The sequence below is a fragment of the Asterias rubens genome, chromosome 2 (assembly GCF_902459465.1).
Source record: "Asterias rubens chromosome 2, eAstRub1.3, whole genome shotgun sequence".
Taxonomy (NCBI): Eukaryota; Metazoa; Echinodermata; class Asteroidea; order Forcipulatida; family Asteriidae; genus Asterias; species Asterias rubens.
In genome coordinates this window covers 5537598-5556451 of record NC_047063.1, presented here as the reverse complement: position 1 = coordinate 5556451, position 18854 = coordinate 5537598, and the positions used below count along the sequence as shown (strand labels likewise).

At 38.3% G+C, this 18854-nt stretch overlaps 1 protein-coding gene across 1 annotated transcript; it reads right to left on the bottom strand.

Annotated features, from left to right (window-relative positions):
- Positions 1-614: 614 nt before the first annotated feature.
- LOC117307318 (alpha-protein kinase 1-like) lies at positions 615-18849 on the bottom strand. Its single transcript, XM_033792035.1, has 7 exons — positions 18701-18849; positions 14439-14524; positions 9237-9720; positions 8128-8197; positions 6873-7005; positions 5691-5850; positions 615-4009 (listed from the first exon to the last, which is right to left on the bottom strand). The coding sequence occupies exons 2-7, from the start codon at positions 14516-14518 to the stop codon at positions 2939-2941; spliced, it is 1998 nt and encodes a 665-aa protein (XP_033647926.1). The 5' UTR covers positions 14519-14524; positions 18701-18849; the 3' UTR covers positions 615-2938.
- Between the last annotated feature and the right edge of the window lie 5 nt (positions 18850-18854).

Here is an 18854-nt window from a genome sequence, read left to right as displayed (position 1 = left end):
GACAGCACTACTTAATGTCAGTGCAGCATATTCCTATTCTTTATGGCACACAACAATGGAAGAAACCATCAAGTATCAAATACAAAGACAAAAATATCTCACAACGGATCAATTCAATAAGGCTAACCAGAAAAGTATCAAAGTAATGTCCAGTTCAGTATTAAGTAGGATTTCAAACTTTGCATGGTGGAAATACGATAGTGAAAGGTTTGCGTTTACGTTAAATCCCTTGCCTTAACTGTGTGTTTGTAGCCCTAATCAATGGAAATGCCTTGCCTAAACTGGGTATTTGTAGCCATAATCAATGGAAATGCCTTGTCTAAACTGTGTGTTTGTAGCCCTAATCAATGGAAATCCCTTGCCTAAACTGGGTATTTGTAGCCATAATCAATGGAAATGCCTTGTCTAAACTGTGTGTTTATAGCCCTAATCAATGGAAATGCCTTGCCTAAACTGGGTATTTGTAGCCATAATCAATGGAAATGCCTTGTCTAAACTGTGTGTTTATAGCCCTAATCAATGGAAATGCCTTGCCTAAACTGGGTATTTGTAGCCATAATCAATGGAAATGCCTTGCCTAAACTGGGTATTTGTAGCCATAATCAATGGAAATGCCTTGTCTAAACTGCATGTTTATAGCCCTAATCAATGGAAATCCCTTGCCTAAACTGGGTATTTGTAGCCATAATCAATGGAAATGCCTTGTCTAAACTGGGTATTTGTAGCCATAATCAATGGAAATGCCTTGTCTAAACTGTGTGTTTATAGCCCTAATCAATGGAAATGCCTTGCCTAAACTGGGTATTTGTAGCCATAATCAATGGAAATGCCTTGTCTAAACTGTGTTTGTAGCCCTAATCAATGGAAATGCCTTGCCTAAACTGGGTATTTGTAGCCATAATCAATGGAAATGCCTTGTCTAAACTGTGTTTATAGCCCTAATCAATGGAAATGCCTTGCCTAAACTGGGTATTTGTAGCCATAATCAATGGAAATGCCTTGTCTAAACTGTGTTTGTAGCCCTAATCAATGGAAATGCCTTGCCTAAACTGGGTATTTGTAGCCATAATCAATGGAAATGCCTTGTCTAAACTGTGTTTATAGCCCTAATCAATGGAAATGCCTTGCCTAAACTGGGTATTTGTAGCCATAATCAATGGAAATGCCTTGTCTAAACTGTGTTTGTAGCCCTAATCAATGGAAATGCCTTGCCTAAACTGGGTATTTGTAGCCATAATCAATGGAAATGCCTTGTCTAAACTGTGTTTATAGCCCTAATCAATGGAAATGCCTTGCCTAAACTGGGTATTTGTAGCCATAATCAATGGAAATGCCTTGTCTAAACTGTGTTTATAGCCCTAATCAATGGAAATCCCTTGCCTAAACTGTGTGTTTATAGCCCTAATCAATGGAAATGCCTTGTCTAAACTGTGTTTATAGCCCTAATCAATGGAAATGCCTTGCCTAAACTGGGTATTTGTAGCCATAATCAATGGAAATGCCTTGTCTAAACTGTGTTTGTAGTTGGTGCAAACACACTTCCCTACAGTAGATAATACTATCATAGAAATATGCAGTATAAGCCAAAGCCCTGTAGTTGTGTGGCCCACTGCAATATATACTCAACAGACATCAATCCATGCACCTACATGTACATGTATGTGGAGTGGACGGCTAAATACCATAACAAACTATAGAGTAGCAGCATTGTGTTGGCAGACAATTAGCTGCTTGGGTAAGGTCACCTGAAAGAAACAAGTCAACAAGCCAACTATAGTCAACAACAATCTACAATTAGATGAGATTGTTATACAGGAAGCATGGAATTAGGAAGCCATTCATAAGGACAAGTCCCCTTTTTCAATTGACTTGCATAGGATTTCACATCCATATGGGTCGTTGATTCTGTTCCACAAAGGTGTGATATTTCACTAAGGCAACTCCAGTCATACAGATGGAGTTTTACTAGATACAATGTGTCATTAAAATGGCAGGAACATTGGGTTCTGAAATATGTACCAAAGATGAAGCCGTCCAGATGGAACTCAAATGACAGTGACATAAAAAAACATTGCTTCGGAAAACATTGCTCTGGTTAGCCTAGCCATGGCAATAATTATCAACGTTATTCAAACAAGCTTTCATGCATCGTACAATCACAAAAGTGAAGCTAATTGTCAAATAAGAAATAGCTATGTTGACAAACGGTTTCTCCAAACAATATGAATAGTTGTGTTAAGTTTGAGGGTTTTGTAAGTGGCTATGTCCGGATTGCTAAAAAGACATATTCTTCAACATTGTTGCTGCAGCCATCGGCCATAGCCGTAGCCAAGTCACTCCATTAAATATAACCAGTCATGGTTTTATATTTGTTATTAAAGATGCAACACCAGTTTTGGGTGAGGCAAGTTATTTAAATTTACCACTGGTTCTTGTTTCAGGAGGCAAGACAATTAGTTCATAATCGGTCTGAGCGGGAAAAAAGCAAAATAGAGAAGAATGTGTCACCATGCAAAGAATGTATGGCAAAGGACGTACACCAAATTGTTGTTTACAGGGCTCTTACATGTACTTTAGGAATCAATGCAAGAGCACAAACACTCTTCATGTCTTCTTAGCACTTGATCATTACATTTTGTCTGTGATTGTCAATAAGAAAGGTTCTGAATTTACTGCCTAGCTGCAACAGATTTAAGTTTGTCTATATCGAGTGGAAAGTCCAACAGTCCAAACACAAGAAACTGTATGTTTTGGTTGTACATGTTAAAATGTGTCATCTTTCAAATTTGGCTTGGAAAACACAACACATGTAAAACCCAATTGGGAGTATTCCTAGATGATTCGGTAGGTATGACAAGTTTATTGTGAACAGTTTCAAAGGAGGCTTAGTTTGGAACATCTGACCAGCTGGCTGGGGTTAGGGATTACCAACAGCTACTTAGGTACTACATGTACCTTTGCCAGGATGTTGTTGTTTCTGACTTTGTTCTGGCTGTTGTGGCATCTGTTGAGACATCTGTTGGGACATCTGTTGGGTATATTGTTGAGGGGGATGCTGCTGTTGCTGCATGTGCTGCTGGGGATACATTTGCTGTGGATAACCATGGGGTGAGGGCCCTCTAGGGTCAGGGTATGTGCGAGCATAATTTGGCATAGATGGATCTATAGGGGCTTGTGGCATTGAAATAGGTCCATTACCCGATGGATGACTGGTTCCTATCTGCTGCTGATGCTGATGTGGCATGTTGTGATTTCCCATCATTATTCCACCATTTTCCCCCATTCCAATAATGGGAATCTGGTCCATGAAATAACCTGGCTGGAATTGACTATGGGCTGTAGTAGGGGGAACAGCAGCCCCATAATGCCTCATCTGTGTATCAGGCATTTCTTGCTTGATAACGGGGTATCCCATACCCTGTTCTTGTCTTGCTGAAGGCAGTGGTGGTGCTTGTGGGTACTGCCCACTGCATGTATTGGGATAATAACTTCCTGGCTCTTGTTTAATCAGCATTGGACCAGCATGGGGAGTCATTGATGGTATGGGCTGGTGAGGTACAGGGCCTTGTACTGTGCCATGGTAAGCTGTACTAGTACCACTACTGCAAGTTGTTGGACCCTCACTTTGATTCTCCATTTTAACACGAACAGGTACTGCCTGACCCTGCTGTTGACCATGACAGTTCACTTGCAAACCAGCCTCCTGCTTGACTTTTACCTGCTGCTGTTGCTTCTGCTGCTGCTGCTGCTGCTGTTGTTGTTGTTGTTGTTGTTGTTGTTTTTGCTGCTGTTGTTGTTGCTGTTGCTGTTGCTGTTGTTGTTGTTCCTGGGGCTGGGGTGTTGTTGACTGAGGGGCTGGTGAGAGGGCTGGAAGGGGAGGGGCAGGTTTTCTTTGTATTTGTTTGAGTTCATCCCGTAGGTCCTTGAGTGTTGTATAAAAGTTGACCTTATCTGTGGCACGAGGGAACTGTGAACATCGGGCACTTGATGATGGCATGACATAAATAACCTGGAAAAAAAAGAAAACATACCAGTATATGAACATAAAGCCATTATACACTTTCGGAACAGAAACAAAAATAAAAGTTCACAGATTTACAACTTACTTACAGGGTTTACAGAAGGTAATGGTAAAAGACTTCTCTTGAAATATTATTCCATGAAATGCTTTACTTTTTGAGAAAACATTAAAACAACTATCAATTCTCATTAGCGAGAATTACTGATTTATAGTAAACACATGTCATGACACGGCGAAACGTGCGGAAACAAGGGTGGGTTTTCCCGTTATTTTCTCCCGACTCCGATGACCGATTGAGCCTAAATTAAGCTTGGGCGATATCGATTTATTTTATTCACGATATATCGCCGACAATATATCGCGATATTCGATATAATCGCGATTAATTAAAGTTGACATCATCAGTCTTCAAATTCCAAGTGAAAGTTGTAGAAGAGACAGTCGAAGCATAAGAGAGGTGTTCTTATAACCTATTCTTCTGGTTTTACTCCAAACCTATGGGGTGCAAGATGTCTCAGCTAGCAAATACATCGCGATATTTAATCAATATCGCAATATATCGCGATATATCGCGATATATCGCGATATATCGATATTTCAATTAAAACCAGATCCATTCGATATCGAAATCTTTTCCAAATTAATATCGCGATATTCGATAATATCGTGACATCGCCCAAGCTTAGCCTAAATTTTCACAGGTTTGTTTTTTTATATATAAGTTGTGATACACGAAGTGTGGGCCTTGGACAATACTGTTTACCGAAAGTGTCCAATGGCTTTAAAGAAACTCATTCTAGAGTGGAAACTTAGACTGTTTTATACAATAGACAACAACAAGCAATTGTTTTTCAGTTTGAACTAACAGTCATCACAGCTCTAGTAGTGACATGAGCTGTCAAGATACTCAGATAATTACATGTGTTGTTTGAAGACACCATCCCTGGTAGATATCTTGGTAGAAAAACCATTTCTGTAATTTGAGCGCATTTTTTAACTATGTTAAGGACGCCCTTAATTTTTTAGCTTTTTAAGTTTCCTGTTCTTATTTGGACACCAAATATAAGTTGAAGTTTTTGAGGTGAAAATACGTACTTTCAATGTCAATCGATTCTTTAAATGTGAAACAGGATCAGCACTCTGATATGTCAACCCATAAGATTTAAGATAAAAACTTCCAAAATATAAGGGCACATTTGAAAGCCATGGTAATCAAAAAAGCGTCCGGTAGGAAAAATAGCATTTTAAACGTTTAAAATTTAAAGCAAATCAACAACATTTCAGTCAATGTCTTAATTATGTGCCTTTAAAGTTTAGTCCGAGTTTACCTTTGTACAGTCACATCTCTGTTTTGGTCACGTGACTAACTTTAAACTTTCCAGTTATCATTTGATTGACATGAGTTACTTTTACTCCCAAGTTTTACATATACTTTTTGTCATAGAGAAACGATTGTTAATTTTACATGTGGAAAATGTTAACAGTGTGCATTAGTGTTGACATTCTTAATCACAGTTTATTTATTTCAAATTTTATTTCATCCATTGAAACCATAGTTATTTTAATTCCCAACCTAAAGACCTAGACGGAGCCGACTTGTACCCTGTGGTTTGTAAGCACATATCTTGAATATCATAAAACAACAATAAGTTGATGGTTGTTAGGTTACCGTGTCTGTATCAGGCATAGTCTCTGGCTGTCGTCCTATCTCAAAGTCTTTCTTTCCACTGAAGATTTCATAGATACCCTTGCCATTGAAGCAAGCAATCATTGGCCGGTACTTTCGGATCTTCTCAGTCAAGATCTTAGCTCCATCCTTAATTTCTTTTCTGCACAATGTAAACAAAAATCAAAGATTAGTTGCAAAATCATAAATGTATTATAAGTTATCACACAAGCGCGAGTGGAATACGGAAAAATATAGCGCTTCTGCGTCCCATATCCAACGAGGCCGAAGGACGAGTTGGATATGGGACGCAGACGCGCTTTATTTTCCGTATTTCCGCGAGCGCCCGTGTGATAACGTACTTATCTTCAAGCAAACTTGGCGCGTGACATAGAACACACAAGACGCAGGTAGTGATATTAGCCATGTAATATAGGTTTTTATCGCCACTCCATTCTGCCAATCTGACTGGAGGATTAGCGCGTACTTGAAGATAATGACGATTATCGTGTAAATGTGTAACCGTTTCTGAAACAGTCCGTTACAAATCTAACTGTCCCTTTCAGAAACAAAATGTAGCCCTGATAACAAAGAAACAATTAACCCAAATGTAATAAAATAATATGGCTTCATCTCATTGTTACTTTAAACAATCACCAGGCTGCAAAATAACACCCCTAAAAACACACAAAAGAGTTTGTGGCGAAACAAGCGAGAGTCTGTGTACATGCGCGTGTGGTACGTGGTACATCCCCTATGGTCCTCCCACACAGAGAAAACGGCCCGCTCCACCCAGAGAAAAAGCACCTACATGTACTTGCGTTATTTGATTGTAAAATGACTTTCAACCTTTGTCATTTTTTTCTGATGTGGACCATGTGCCTTTTTTAGACTGTTGTCATCTTGAAATCGCGCTATATCTACGGCTGTTTGCTGCGTTTTAATCGTATGTTTATAACTCAAAATACACCATGTCAAACTGCGTGGGCGCCCCCTGGGCGGTATGCGTTGTAATATGCAGGGCACCTCCGGGCGGTATGCGTGCTAAAGGGTTTAACAGGTGATGAGGCACGATCCCATCAATTAACTATTATTTTGATTTGTTTGTTTTGGGGGTATTCCAAAAAAAAATTGAAAACATTTCAGAAACTTAGGTAGACAACATCTTGCTGAGCGCTATGTTACCTTGTAAGGTCCGAGCTTCCTCTAGTCGTTCTGGATACAATATTAGTAAATCCAATGCTGAATTCCAACAATCGATGATCATCCATACAGGTCATAGGCTCATCAACAAGGCCTGATAGGTAGATACATTTCCCTGTTGAAGAAGTATATCATATTCAAAAAAAGTTTATTGCTGGTTTTTCAACGGTTAGTCGTGTTGCACTGACCACAATGATATCGGTTCTGGTTCACTGGATGTAACACAGCCACCCCTAAAGGATGTGATGTGATCACAACAGGTCTCATTAATTATCTTGTTGGTGCAGACGCTATGGCTAACTAATATCAACCTGAAATACAACTGTGAGTGACAGACTGTATCTTCTGCCCATTAGACAATTATGAACATCACAAAGTCATGTTTCTACCAGAAGGGCAAACTTTTGTAACACGAGTGAGTGATCATTATGCAAACTAGGCCATTGATAATGACCAAGTATTGTTTGCATTGGGAAGTGTGTCAGTCAGTATTTTCTGGGCCACTCACATTGTCTGTGGATAGAGAGGATGATAGAGGGCACTGTCCATGGGAACAAGTCTGTAAATTGCTTTATGTTCATTTTTTTACTATAACAACATGATTGGAACAGTAAAGGTGTAAGATTTATGGATAAACTTATTTTAATTTATTCAGAAAAACTTTTGGGCAGCGCCCTCAATTGGTGCTATTTGTTCATTAACCATTCTAGATTGGTGCCTGATGCACTATGCACTATACTTATGTGTGGAATTGGACACTAGTTTTTCTTATTTCTCAGCATGTTAAAGCATGTTCATGTTGGAGTAAGGCTGGAGTTTTCCCTTGATTTATAACCTCCATTCTAAAGTTTAATGAAGTTTGAATTTCAAATATATGTATAATAGATTCCCATCTATAGATTGTTATATGCATTCTTCATTGAGAAGTGCACCATAAGATTTCGCTGTGATTTTGAGAATAATTGGACGCCAAACAGTGTAAGTTGAATTTCATTTTCTTTTGATAGTTTCACATGGAGACTCTAAGTCGAAGCTATTATTTGCAAGTGTTGTGGTAAGCTTCATTTATATTTATAATATTTACTTTCTAAATCCTGTTGTATTTTGTATTTTATTTGTGCAGGTTTCAAACCCTTCCTTGAATTAAACCAAGGAGTTGGAAACAGTAAATGCGAACAATTGTGTGAAGCAGGCTAATTCTTACAAAAGGTGTGTTTAGTTGGAGCTTATAACTTACAAAAATGGTTCCCAGGTCCTGCATAATGGTGACCCTTATATGCAGCCATCAGTCCTGGGTTGATGCCAATCTGTTAACAACCAAGCAGTCATTCAAATAATATTAGTCACATACTTACACACAAATTAAATCTAGCAAAAGTTAACACTTGTCAAACCATTTTAAGAACTCAAAAACAATCATGATAGTATAATACAGCTGTACCCCTAACTTGTTAGCAAGTCACAACTGTTTGACTCGCTGTTTTCACTTGCGACCAGGAGATTGCAAATTTGGAACCCTGCATATACAGATCTCTGTACTTTTCAAGTCCTGCGTAATCTGGCCTCTCCTTACTGGGCCTTGATGGTGGTCTACGAGGCAGGGATCATGGGTTCAAATCATACTTGAGTCGAGTAGTTAGCCTGCTCATTTTCATTCAGCAGGTCTTTGAGTATAGTGCTTATAACAGTGTAGGCCTATGGACAAAACTAAAGTGCTGGCTAAATTTAAATGTAAACGTTTGACTTTCCCCCAAGATTGTAAAGCAGATTCTACATGTTCTAGTGCACACACTTGAATCTTTTTGATACTTGTCATGTGTTGAAAAAACAACTCAAACACATCAACATTGGCTTAAATTCAGGAGTAATTGAATGTGCTCCAGTTTACCGTCCCTTAAAAAGAATTATTTCAGATTATTTGTTGCTGAAGTAAAGCTAACATTTATAAAAAGTTGTAGTATTAGTAGATGTTATGGATACACTGATAATCGGACTATTTTATATGATCCTGTCTGTAAACATTTTAATTTGTGCCTGGTAAGCCTACTGCCTGGTGTTTCCTAGTTCCATGTCTTATGTTTACAAAGTATTTGTATTAAAGTGAGTTCCTTACAGAAGAGAACAAAACTATTTAAACCTCCATGGGAGAACAGATTACCATTTTTAAAGGAAACTTTACCTTATCACTAAACAGCCACTGAATCCGGGGATCTTTTTTAATTTGAAATAAAGATTGATAACTTTGACTGCAAATGTACGTATAGACAGATACACCTTACCGCTTACAGATTGTCGTTGGCAGGCCTATGAAAAAGCTAGTAAACCCTGATCTGCAATTGTACTTACAATAACAATATCCAGATTTGGTATGAGGATATCAGGAAGAGTCCTTTTAGCTACCTCCTCTTCAGGTGTACCATGGAAACGATCAACTTTCCTTCTAGGTTTCTTCTCTTTGAAGCTATCTGTTATCTTCTCTTGTTTGATCTTAGATTTCTTTCCTGGTTTACGCTCTTGCTGTGTTAATGCTACTTCATGCTGTTGTTGCTGTTGTTGTTGTTGCTGTAGTTGTTGATGTTGAGGTGCCAGCATGGGCAGACCATGCATCATGGGTTGTTGGTAGTTCATCATGGGGTACATGTTGGAGTTCATAATCATTGAGTTCATTTGATTATAATCCATCATATGTTGTGGTTCAGTCTTAATATATTCCAACTGGTTCATGGTCATCATGTCATGTGGCTCTCTCTTGATGGACTGTGCTGCTGGCATCATGGTTGTTATATCTGCTGGCTCCGTCTTCACAACTGGCATCGCTAGACTTGGCATGCTGCAACACAAAATAAAGACATTAATTTATTCTGTTACAAAATACTGTAGAGAAGTTAGTTATGCTTCCACAAAGACAAAAAGAATGTTTACCAACCTTACCCTTTCTACAATTATTTGAAGGAAACGTCTGAAATACTCCAGAATTCTATGGAACTCAAAGGTCTAGGTCAAAGGAACTAGGAAACAGGAAGTAAAATGTAAATCACTCTGATTGTGTTGGTGTCGGAGTTTAATCCTAAGAGTAGCGTATGGCGTTATGTTTAATATTGCGTGCGGGCTAAAAGGTTAAACTACTGGATTTAAATTTAGTATAATTGGAATCTCTGAGACATGGTTGAGTTATTGAGTAATTACAGTCCCACCTGAATACAGTTTTATTCAAAGCAACAGAGAAGGTCGGAAAGCTGGAGGAGGTGTTGCCATTTATGCCCACGACTCACTCAGCTATAAACAATGCGATGATGGCATTTTACAATCTATCAAGTCTCAAAACAAGTTGAGCCGTAAATTCCTCACGATATCTAATGTGGATAATAAATACTACTTAAACGTTCTGCAACAGACTGAATACAGTTATTAAAAATGCCAAAATCAACTTCTTTAAGTGCAAGTTTTCCAAAGCTATATCAAATGTTAGAGAGACTTGGAATATTATCAATTCCACACTGAAGCCTGCCAGTTCTAACAAATCTCATATTAACAGCACATTCAATTGCAATGGAAATGAAACAAGCGACAAACGAAAAATTTCAAACGCTTCCAATCAATATTTCACTCAGATTGGTCCCTCACTTGACAGCAAGATTCCCACAGCTTGTACCAGTTACCGAGACTACTTGATAAACACCAACATGAACTCATTATTTCTTCACCATTTTGCAGACTCATTGAGTCGCGGTAAGTTGACCATGCGTCCCCATTTGGAATTAATTTTGTCATCCTTCAGAAGAGTCGCCGTACTTTAACCCCAAAAAAGAAAAAAAAGGGAACACGGCTTAAGCATTTTTGCTGATAACACCTGCTTACTTGTTATACGACACCCTTAAAAAAAGAAAAATCTTTCAAACCGAGGTAATTTGGACAGCAACTTTACTTACACAACTTTCACAAAATAGTGATTTGGTAACATCCACACAACTGCAGCCCTGATACTTCACGACGGCGATTGCCGTCGCTGCCCCTACCGATTGTTGCAATGCCCTTCAAAAACCCAATTTCCATGCCCTTTTCTTATCATTGACACTGTGCCATTCCTCCTGATTTTTGGTTATATTCAACGATGTCCAAGTTTGAAAATAAGCCAAAACAGGCCTGATGTCTGTGTAAATTTCATGAAAATAAATAGAACCCAATTTCACGCAAGTAATGTTCAACAGCAGATTTCAGGCCGGCTGGTCGTTGTTTGTTGCGTGCGAACAAAAAATACAAGAAACATTGAACGCAAGAGGGCGTGTCGGAACAATGTGATAGCTTGAGATTAAACACCCTCTATTGGTAAAATTATGTGAACCAGCAACAAACAAAAGCAACTCAACGTGTCTGCGCATGCGCGAAAAAGTGTTTTTTCCCCTAAATGGCATGCTTAGTACATCATGTACAGCATAGTCCTCGCGCATCGCATGCATTCATTCATTCTGTCAACATCGTGTCAAAATGGAGCAGTTACGTGGGAATTTTAGCATCTCAACAAAAAATACAGGGACCCTTTTTTTGTTCTTTGGGACGTTAAGCTGTTGTCCCATGTGTTGTGTAAGGCATGTAAAAGAACCCAGTCCACTGATCCAAAAAAGAGGGGTTCGCCCCAGTGTTCCTGGCTGTGGCTGCTGTATGCGCCGTTATAAGGTGCTAAATAATTGGGTCTCAAGAGTTCATCACTGCAATACAGGCCTCGACCTCTACAGCCCCAGCGAATTTGCCGTGAAGCCCTTTTAAAAATCACGTACCTTACGGCCACTTGGCCATCATGCCCTTTTCCATTGATTCCATAACATTATTTATTCAAAAATGTTATTTAATGTTAACATTGTGACCCATTTAATTTATATGGTGGTAAAATTTGGAATGTACGATCCCGCACACTAGTTTCACAATGCTGCTTCTGTGCAATAAAAAATGTGTCGAGAACGTGGCATGGCAACCATATCAAACGTAGTTGAGCTGTTTCCTAAAAACGGAGCACCAGACTACTCCAATGTATAAACTCGCTACAAGTCCCTACACTAAATTACGCATTTTCGCACTGATTTTGTCTATTGAGGTCTGTATTGTAGCGGATGGGGCGGGGGAGGCGAGCGGCCGGGGGCTGGATACAGTCTATGTTTTTCCCCCGACTATTTCGCTGGTGTCCAAGGCTTGTACCGGATTAATGTTTGTGACCCACCACTACCAGTGATCTGCCTGCCTTGCGACATTGTTTTTTCATTGCCAAATTGTAGAACGTCAAAATCAGATTATATGGAGGTAACAGCAGAGCCCTAATTTTGGAAATCATCATACTCCATCAAGTTCATTATTGATTAATCAGCATGCTATCCCACAAAAGATGCAAAAATAAGCAGGAAGGCGAAAGGGCTGGAGTGGCAGCAAAGTGCCAACTTTAGAAGCATTTTTTATTGTGTACATTTTTATAGTATTTATTTAGCGCAGTCTAGCGTGGCATAAACGCCGGCGTGCACAATACAACTTACAAGTTTTTTAGCTAAATGCTAGGCAAATTATTTTGTGCTAAGGGGTTGGGGGTTCGTTTTTAATTTTCACAATCATATAGAAGAAAAAAAAAAGAAATAAATATTTTTCCAAATCATCGGATTTAGCTGAGCCTCCGGGTTGTTGGTGGGTTGTTGGCGTGGGGTTGGGTGGGGCTCGTTTGTCTCGCAGAGTTGGGGTAGTGGTGAGCCGGAGACTAATTGATCTTTTTTCTTCAGATTAGCACACAGGGAATTAATTTTCTTAGTTTTTTTTCTGTATGACTTTTTCAACAATTCTTTGTTCTGGAGCAATGATTTGTTTTCAGATGAGCAGAAGGGAGTTTAATTAAGTAGATGAATAAGGGGAGGGGGGTAAAATGGGGTAAGTTAATTACTGGGGTAATAGTTTGCCATTAAAGTGTTGCAAAAAACCTGTAAATATTTTAAAACTTTTATTCAATTTCAGTTGCACAGCATGTAGCCTAAACAGCGACAATGAAATAAATATGGGTTGGAAAGTTGACCACCATCTTGAAATTAGTGGAAAGTATATTTTAAACATAATCATCTCAACAAACACAGGTTTGAAAATGGCCTAGGTGCCCTTTCAGTTGGCCTTGATGCCCCTTTCTTTTTTTTTTCTCTTTTTTTCTTGCCCCTCTGAAGCTAAAGGTTGAGGCCTGGCAATAACCTATCTTTCTGAAAGTTTGTACACTACTCAGCGCCTTGAGTACCTTGTTTGGTATATACATGTACGTGCGCTATATAAGACTTTGATATTATTATTATATTATTATTATTCGTGTCAAATCGCCACCCCCCAAAAATGTATTATGGGACTAGGATGTTTATTTGATCTTAAATTTTTTCAAACCCCCCTTGTAAATCTACGCCCGATGTGAAATTAGTTAAAGCTGGTTTATATGCAGATGCACGATGGTCGCGAGGGCTTTAGGTTAATGCACGGCAGTTTAAAGAGGAAATCGACGGCTAAGCGACCAATGAAAAGGCTTTCCACCCCGCGCGACCAAAACAAGCTTCTGCTTAAGTTTCGTGATCGAACATGGGCACAAATTCTTAATTTATTTCAAGTAACCTGACCTGAGGTCAAGTTTAAATATCTGTTTTTCTCCGCTAATTTGTTTAATTTATTTTTACTTTTATAATATATGTTGTTAATTAGTATTACATTTTCACCAACATATGTAATTTGTACGGTCATTATCGTATGTTAAACAAAAATAATGGCCGAAACAAAATCTCCCAAGTGTAAAACTCCATAAGGCCAAATAACAAAAAAATACCAGTTGATCGTCCATTTAAAAAAAAAAAAAGAGGAGGATGAGGCAGACCTTCGTTTTTGAGGAGAGCGATCGCGCTCGCACTCCTACCACGCTCCTGGGTCTGTCTTCACGTGCATGATCGACAGCGCTCCTCCATCACAGAAATAAGCCCAAAAAAGCAACCGTTCAGAGGTCTGTAAATTTGACGTAACACAAAAGCAGATTTTTCTTTTGGCCTAAGGTTTGGACCACATTGGTCCCGGAAGTTCAATTTCTCGCGAGACATCCATTCTATTAGTGCTGGGTTAATAGTAAAACTTTGTATTCAGTTACAGCTGGCTAACTATCCGAAACTAACCGGATATTCAAATATTTGTTTCCCCAGTACTTACATAGGATTTTAGAAAGGTAGTTTGCGCCACGACCAACTGCTAGAGGGCGCTGTTCGTTTGTGAATGACGACCACTAGAGGCTGTTCGTTACCAATGACTGGTGTGTTAGGAAACCGGGTGACGTATGGGCAGATTGATATTAGTTTTAGACAGTGTCACTGGCAGGGATGCCAGTGGCTCTTTCCTTCAGAGCCTGAAATTTTGTTTTAAAGGGAAAGGGGTCAGGGGTTAGGAAAATCTATTTGCCATTAACCGAATTTGAATTATTCACCGAGGCCTAGTCATAATGTTTTTGAAACTCCTCTTCCTACAATGACCATATAATATAGAATATGATCACATGACAACACCTACCTGTTTGATGGTGTACACAGATTTTGTGAATCCATATCTAGCAGTGTAGGGACTTCATCAGGTTGATCGTACATATACATGGTGACCTACAGTAAAGAAAGGGGAATCAGTGAATAACATGACATTTATAATAACACTACATGTATTAATTAACAAAGCTCAATTACATTTACAGCCTGAGCGTACAATATTGAACTAAGGCTGAGAATTTTAACACAAATCTACTAATAAATTTACATAATGTGCATAATTGTAAAAATAAAATAAAATATGAATAATATACTAATTATGTACGTCAGAATTTAACCTCATGGAGACATGTGTATATAGTATTTCCCTCCTCAGTAGCCGTGAGCTTAGTAATAGTTTGCTGACCTCATGAATAATTCATCAGTAGGCAAGGCCAGTGGGTAGTTATTCTGTGTCTTTGTTATATTTAAATGCTTTGCCTTATTTGGCTCTGCAGTGGTAAGTTACCCCCCCCCCCCCAGAAATTCCTAAGGCATTATGTTCCGGTCAAGTATAAAGTTTTGAATGGGTGAAATTTTTGGGTATGTTGAGTACATGGGTGCGGTCAGGGACAGTGAGTGTATGCTAGCTGTGTTTTGGATAGAGGGTGGTCATTCTAGCAGCGTCTTAGATAGAGAGAGGATGTGATCCTTGATCCAGTGACAGAAAATTGCACTGTTGGTCTCTGCAAATCTATGTGATTGTGCGCCATTGCTAAATTCAGAGCAGATTTTCAGGCTGCTATTAATCATAAGGCCAATTGGTTGAAGTACAATTCTGAGAGCTGGACTTCAAGAGCTACACTATTATGGAAACTGTAAGTTAATTTCTTATTTTTATTGCACGCTTACTGCATTTCAAACTTTACTAAAATCAAGTGCATTATGCTATTTTTGTTCCAAGAAGAAGTTTAGTTTTAAATTGATGTGGTTTCGAAAATGCAAGTCATGGCTATTTTCAATGCTTATTACATTTATTCAAAAGGCGTGTTCATTTAATTCTCTATTGTTTTGGAACTTGGAAATGTTCATCAATTTTTGTGTAAGAAAGTTTATGAAAGATTCATGGAAACCTTTGAGCAGTTTATTATTCATTTGTTGGACAAATTTATTAGAAGATTTTGGTTTACTCTTTCCAGCAAATAGATGGTTTTCACCCCTGGGTGTGAGTAATTTGGAATCGAAGAAGGAACGCCATACTGAGTGTCGGCCGAGGCTCAGACGTCCCAAGTCATAGTTGCTACATTGAGCAGCAGAGGGCGCACCAACTTTGTGAGAACTTTGTGAACTTTGAACTTTGTGACCGATTTGAGTTTACTGTGTGGAAGCTGGGATTGTCTAGCTTTAATCTTTGTGGAGTGGAAAGTGGACGCCAGTCGCCTATAATCCGGTGGGACTGTTTCTTAACTTATTATTGTATAACTGTTTACCCCTAATGTGAAATATATTAATGCGGAGAGAATAGTCCAAAAGACGTAACTGCTATTACTAATTATCGTTGACTTTGATTGAGTGTGATCAATAACCTATCTAAAAAGTGTGTATTTGAGGCCAGTGTTACTGTCGCTCTTTTGAAGGGAGTTGATATTTGTAAACAATTTTGGGGAGTAAAATCTGCCCCAAGTTCATAGCTGAATTTTGCTTGTCCTTTGTGTGTAACAAAAACGTTAACCAGGCTTATAGCAGTGAACACTCTAGAGCTGTGGGTTTTTGGGATTTCTTTGATTGTAAATATTAAGTACATGTGCCTCCAAATTTTGATCGAGGGCATAGTTTGTGTATATTAGAAAAGGTGCCATAATAAAGGTAGCTGTTAAACTGGGATTAATTTATCCAGTCAAATAGTTTCCTTTAATTTGACTAAGGTTTGTGTCGGCAGAAATTGGACACAGTCTGTTTAATTTAAAACCTTTCTGAATTTGAGAAGGCCTTTTGGAACAGGTCGTGACCAAAGTATTTAGATCCTTCATTGATTTGGATTTCATTTAATACCGATTTGTGAGATAGACCGAACTTAGTGAAGGTTGGAGAGAAGTGTATATATTAAACTTGTAATTATTTATTGTAAATATGTAACTCTTGTGTCACTTGTCTATAATTATTTGAGTTTGCCTAGATTGTCTTTCGGTCATGGGTGCCTTGCGGGGTAAGCCGTGACAATGTACCCTTCTATTGCATGTCAGCTACATCTAAATTTCTTTAACTTCGCTTTTGTTTGTTTTCATTGGTAACATTCTTGTACCGAGCACCATTATTTGTCTGTTTGTATCATTGTTTATTGGTCTTCTTTAGATAGGGTCATGCTTGTTTTTCCCTCGCAAGACATTTTTGATGATGTACATGTACATGTATGGTTCAGAAGTTATACATTTTTTTTAATATCAAATTTTGCACATGGAATTTTACACTAGATGACACCAACATGAAATTTCAATTTTTTATAGTGGTACACAAACTACAAAAGTTTAAGAATATAACATGTAAGTTTTAAGTCTTTCCAAGCTTTTATCTGGAAAAAAATGAAAGAAAAGGTCCAGTCCTGCAAATCGATTTTTGAGAGAGCAAGTCCATTTTATTTTTTGATGAGGGCACTTCCATTAAATTTATCTTTAAAAAGTCTACAAGAAAGTTCTGAAGGGGGAACCAAGACCATGGTCAGCCATGGCATCAATGTCATTCTACACCTATATGTATAGTGTACAGTTTGTAAAGGTTTATTACAAAGAACTTTCCTACACGTACACCAAGTACATTCATGTCCTACATGTAGACCTCAATTCTGTGATTGAGTAACCAGCTGTTTCATACTTCTCGACTTAGTGGCAAATTTGTCATATGAATACAAGGAATGTACTGTACATGTTTTATCATACAGTTGGTCCAAGGGTTTAGATTTGCAAAACACTAGACATGCATTATAATTTTTAATTTTAATCCAAGAAGGAAGGTTATATGGGGTCAAATCTAGTGTATGAAATTGCGATGTTCGAGGTAGCACAAAGATTATCACTTTATGTCAAGTGATTAATGAAATATGATCTTATGACTGTATTCATTTGAACTTCTATTGGACTGGAAAGCAGCTTTTTGCATAGTTTCTAGAGAGCAGTTGCAATGAAACTTTTAGTGATGCAAGGTATTGGTGCAATAATAATCCTAAAACAATGATGTCATGATGAAGTTACCAACTGTGTCATCATCTTAAAAGTTTCTATTTCAAATATTTGAAAGTCTATATCAGATCAGCCACAAGAGAGCGTATGTTTCTATTTGTGGGTTTGGGTTGGGATAAATTTGGTCTTCATTTTATGTTGTGTGCGTGACCTCACATGACTTCTTTATCAGTAGAAACAAAAAACCACAGTGCCTTATTTATGAAGTTGCTTTCAACGATGTTAGTGTCTTGCAAGGGTGGACAGTTAAAGAGATACAGATGACGGAGAAGTAAAAAAAAGTGCGATGCGGCAGCAAAACAACAGTAAGTACCGAGCAGAAAACTGTATTTTTTGACGATGTTTTTTAATTTCACTCAACAAGGAGGAAAAACAAGCATTATGAATGTATATTGAGTAGGGTGGGGAAAGCTTTAGGTGTACACTACACAGAAAACTACAGTTCTGGCTGGCTAACGGTCGTAAAACTTTCACCCGTCAACGCTGATTTGAAAAACGTATAGCGTTAAGGAGGCCCTAAATATGAGACCCATATAAGGCTCACAGGGGAGCCTTAGAAAGTACATGTGCGTCAAGATTAAATTTCAACTGACACATTCAGTGTTTTTATTATACGCAGGAACAAGATCAATGTTTTGACTTTTGTAACGCAATTAGTAACATTATTAGTTCTAACATCAACGAGACAATATCAGTATATGCTGACTTCGTTTTTTAAACAAGGGGACAACAAAACAGCAGAAACCCAGAGTTAACTTAGAAGTTGAATGAAGAGGGAGTCACGATGAGTCAGGAAATATCACAGGCCAGTCTATAGCAGAGGAGGAGCACGGCATTATGACAAAGAAATACTCAAAATAATCAAAATATATTCATTTAGTATTGTTGCACACTTTGCAGCGAACACGATAGGCAACAGAGATGGGTCAGTACCATGTGTAACACACGATACTTTCTTCCCGTACTGTCAAAAGCACGGCCGTCGTCGTGTCATCCCCACTCACAGAGCCCTGTTGAAAGTGAAACAAAGACATGAATGTGCGACAGTAAACTTCTTCTCTTCAACACCTTTCCTTCTTACCTCATGCGAATGTTCACGTGAAAAATATATGATTTAGGGCTCTAGACATCACTGGAATCAAAATGAGATAGAAAAAATTAATGAATCTCATGAAAAATGATGATTTTCTCCTCCCTTCGGGCAATCTAGCGTCCTTTCATTCAGCCATGTTTAA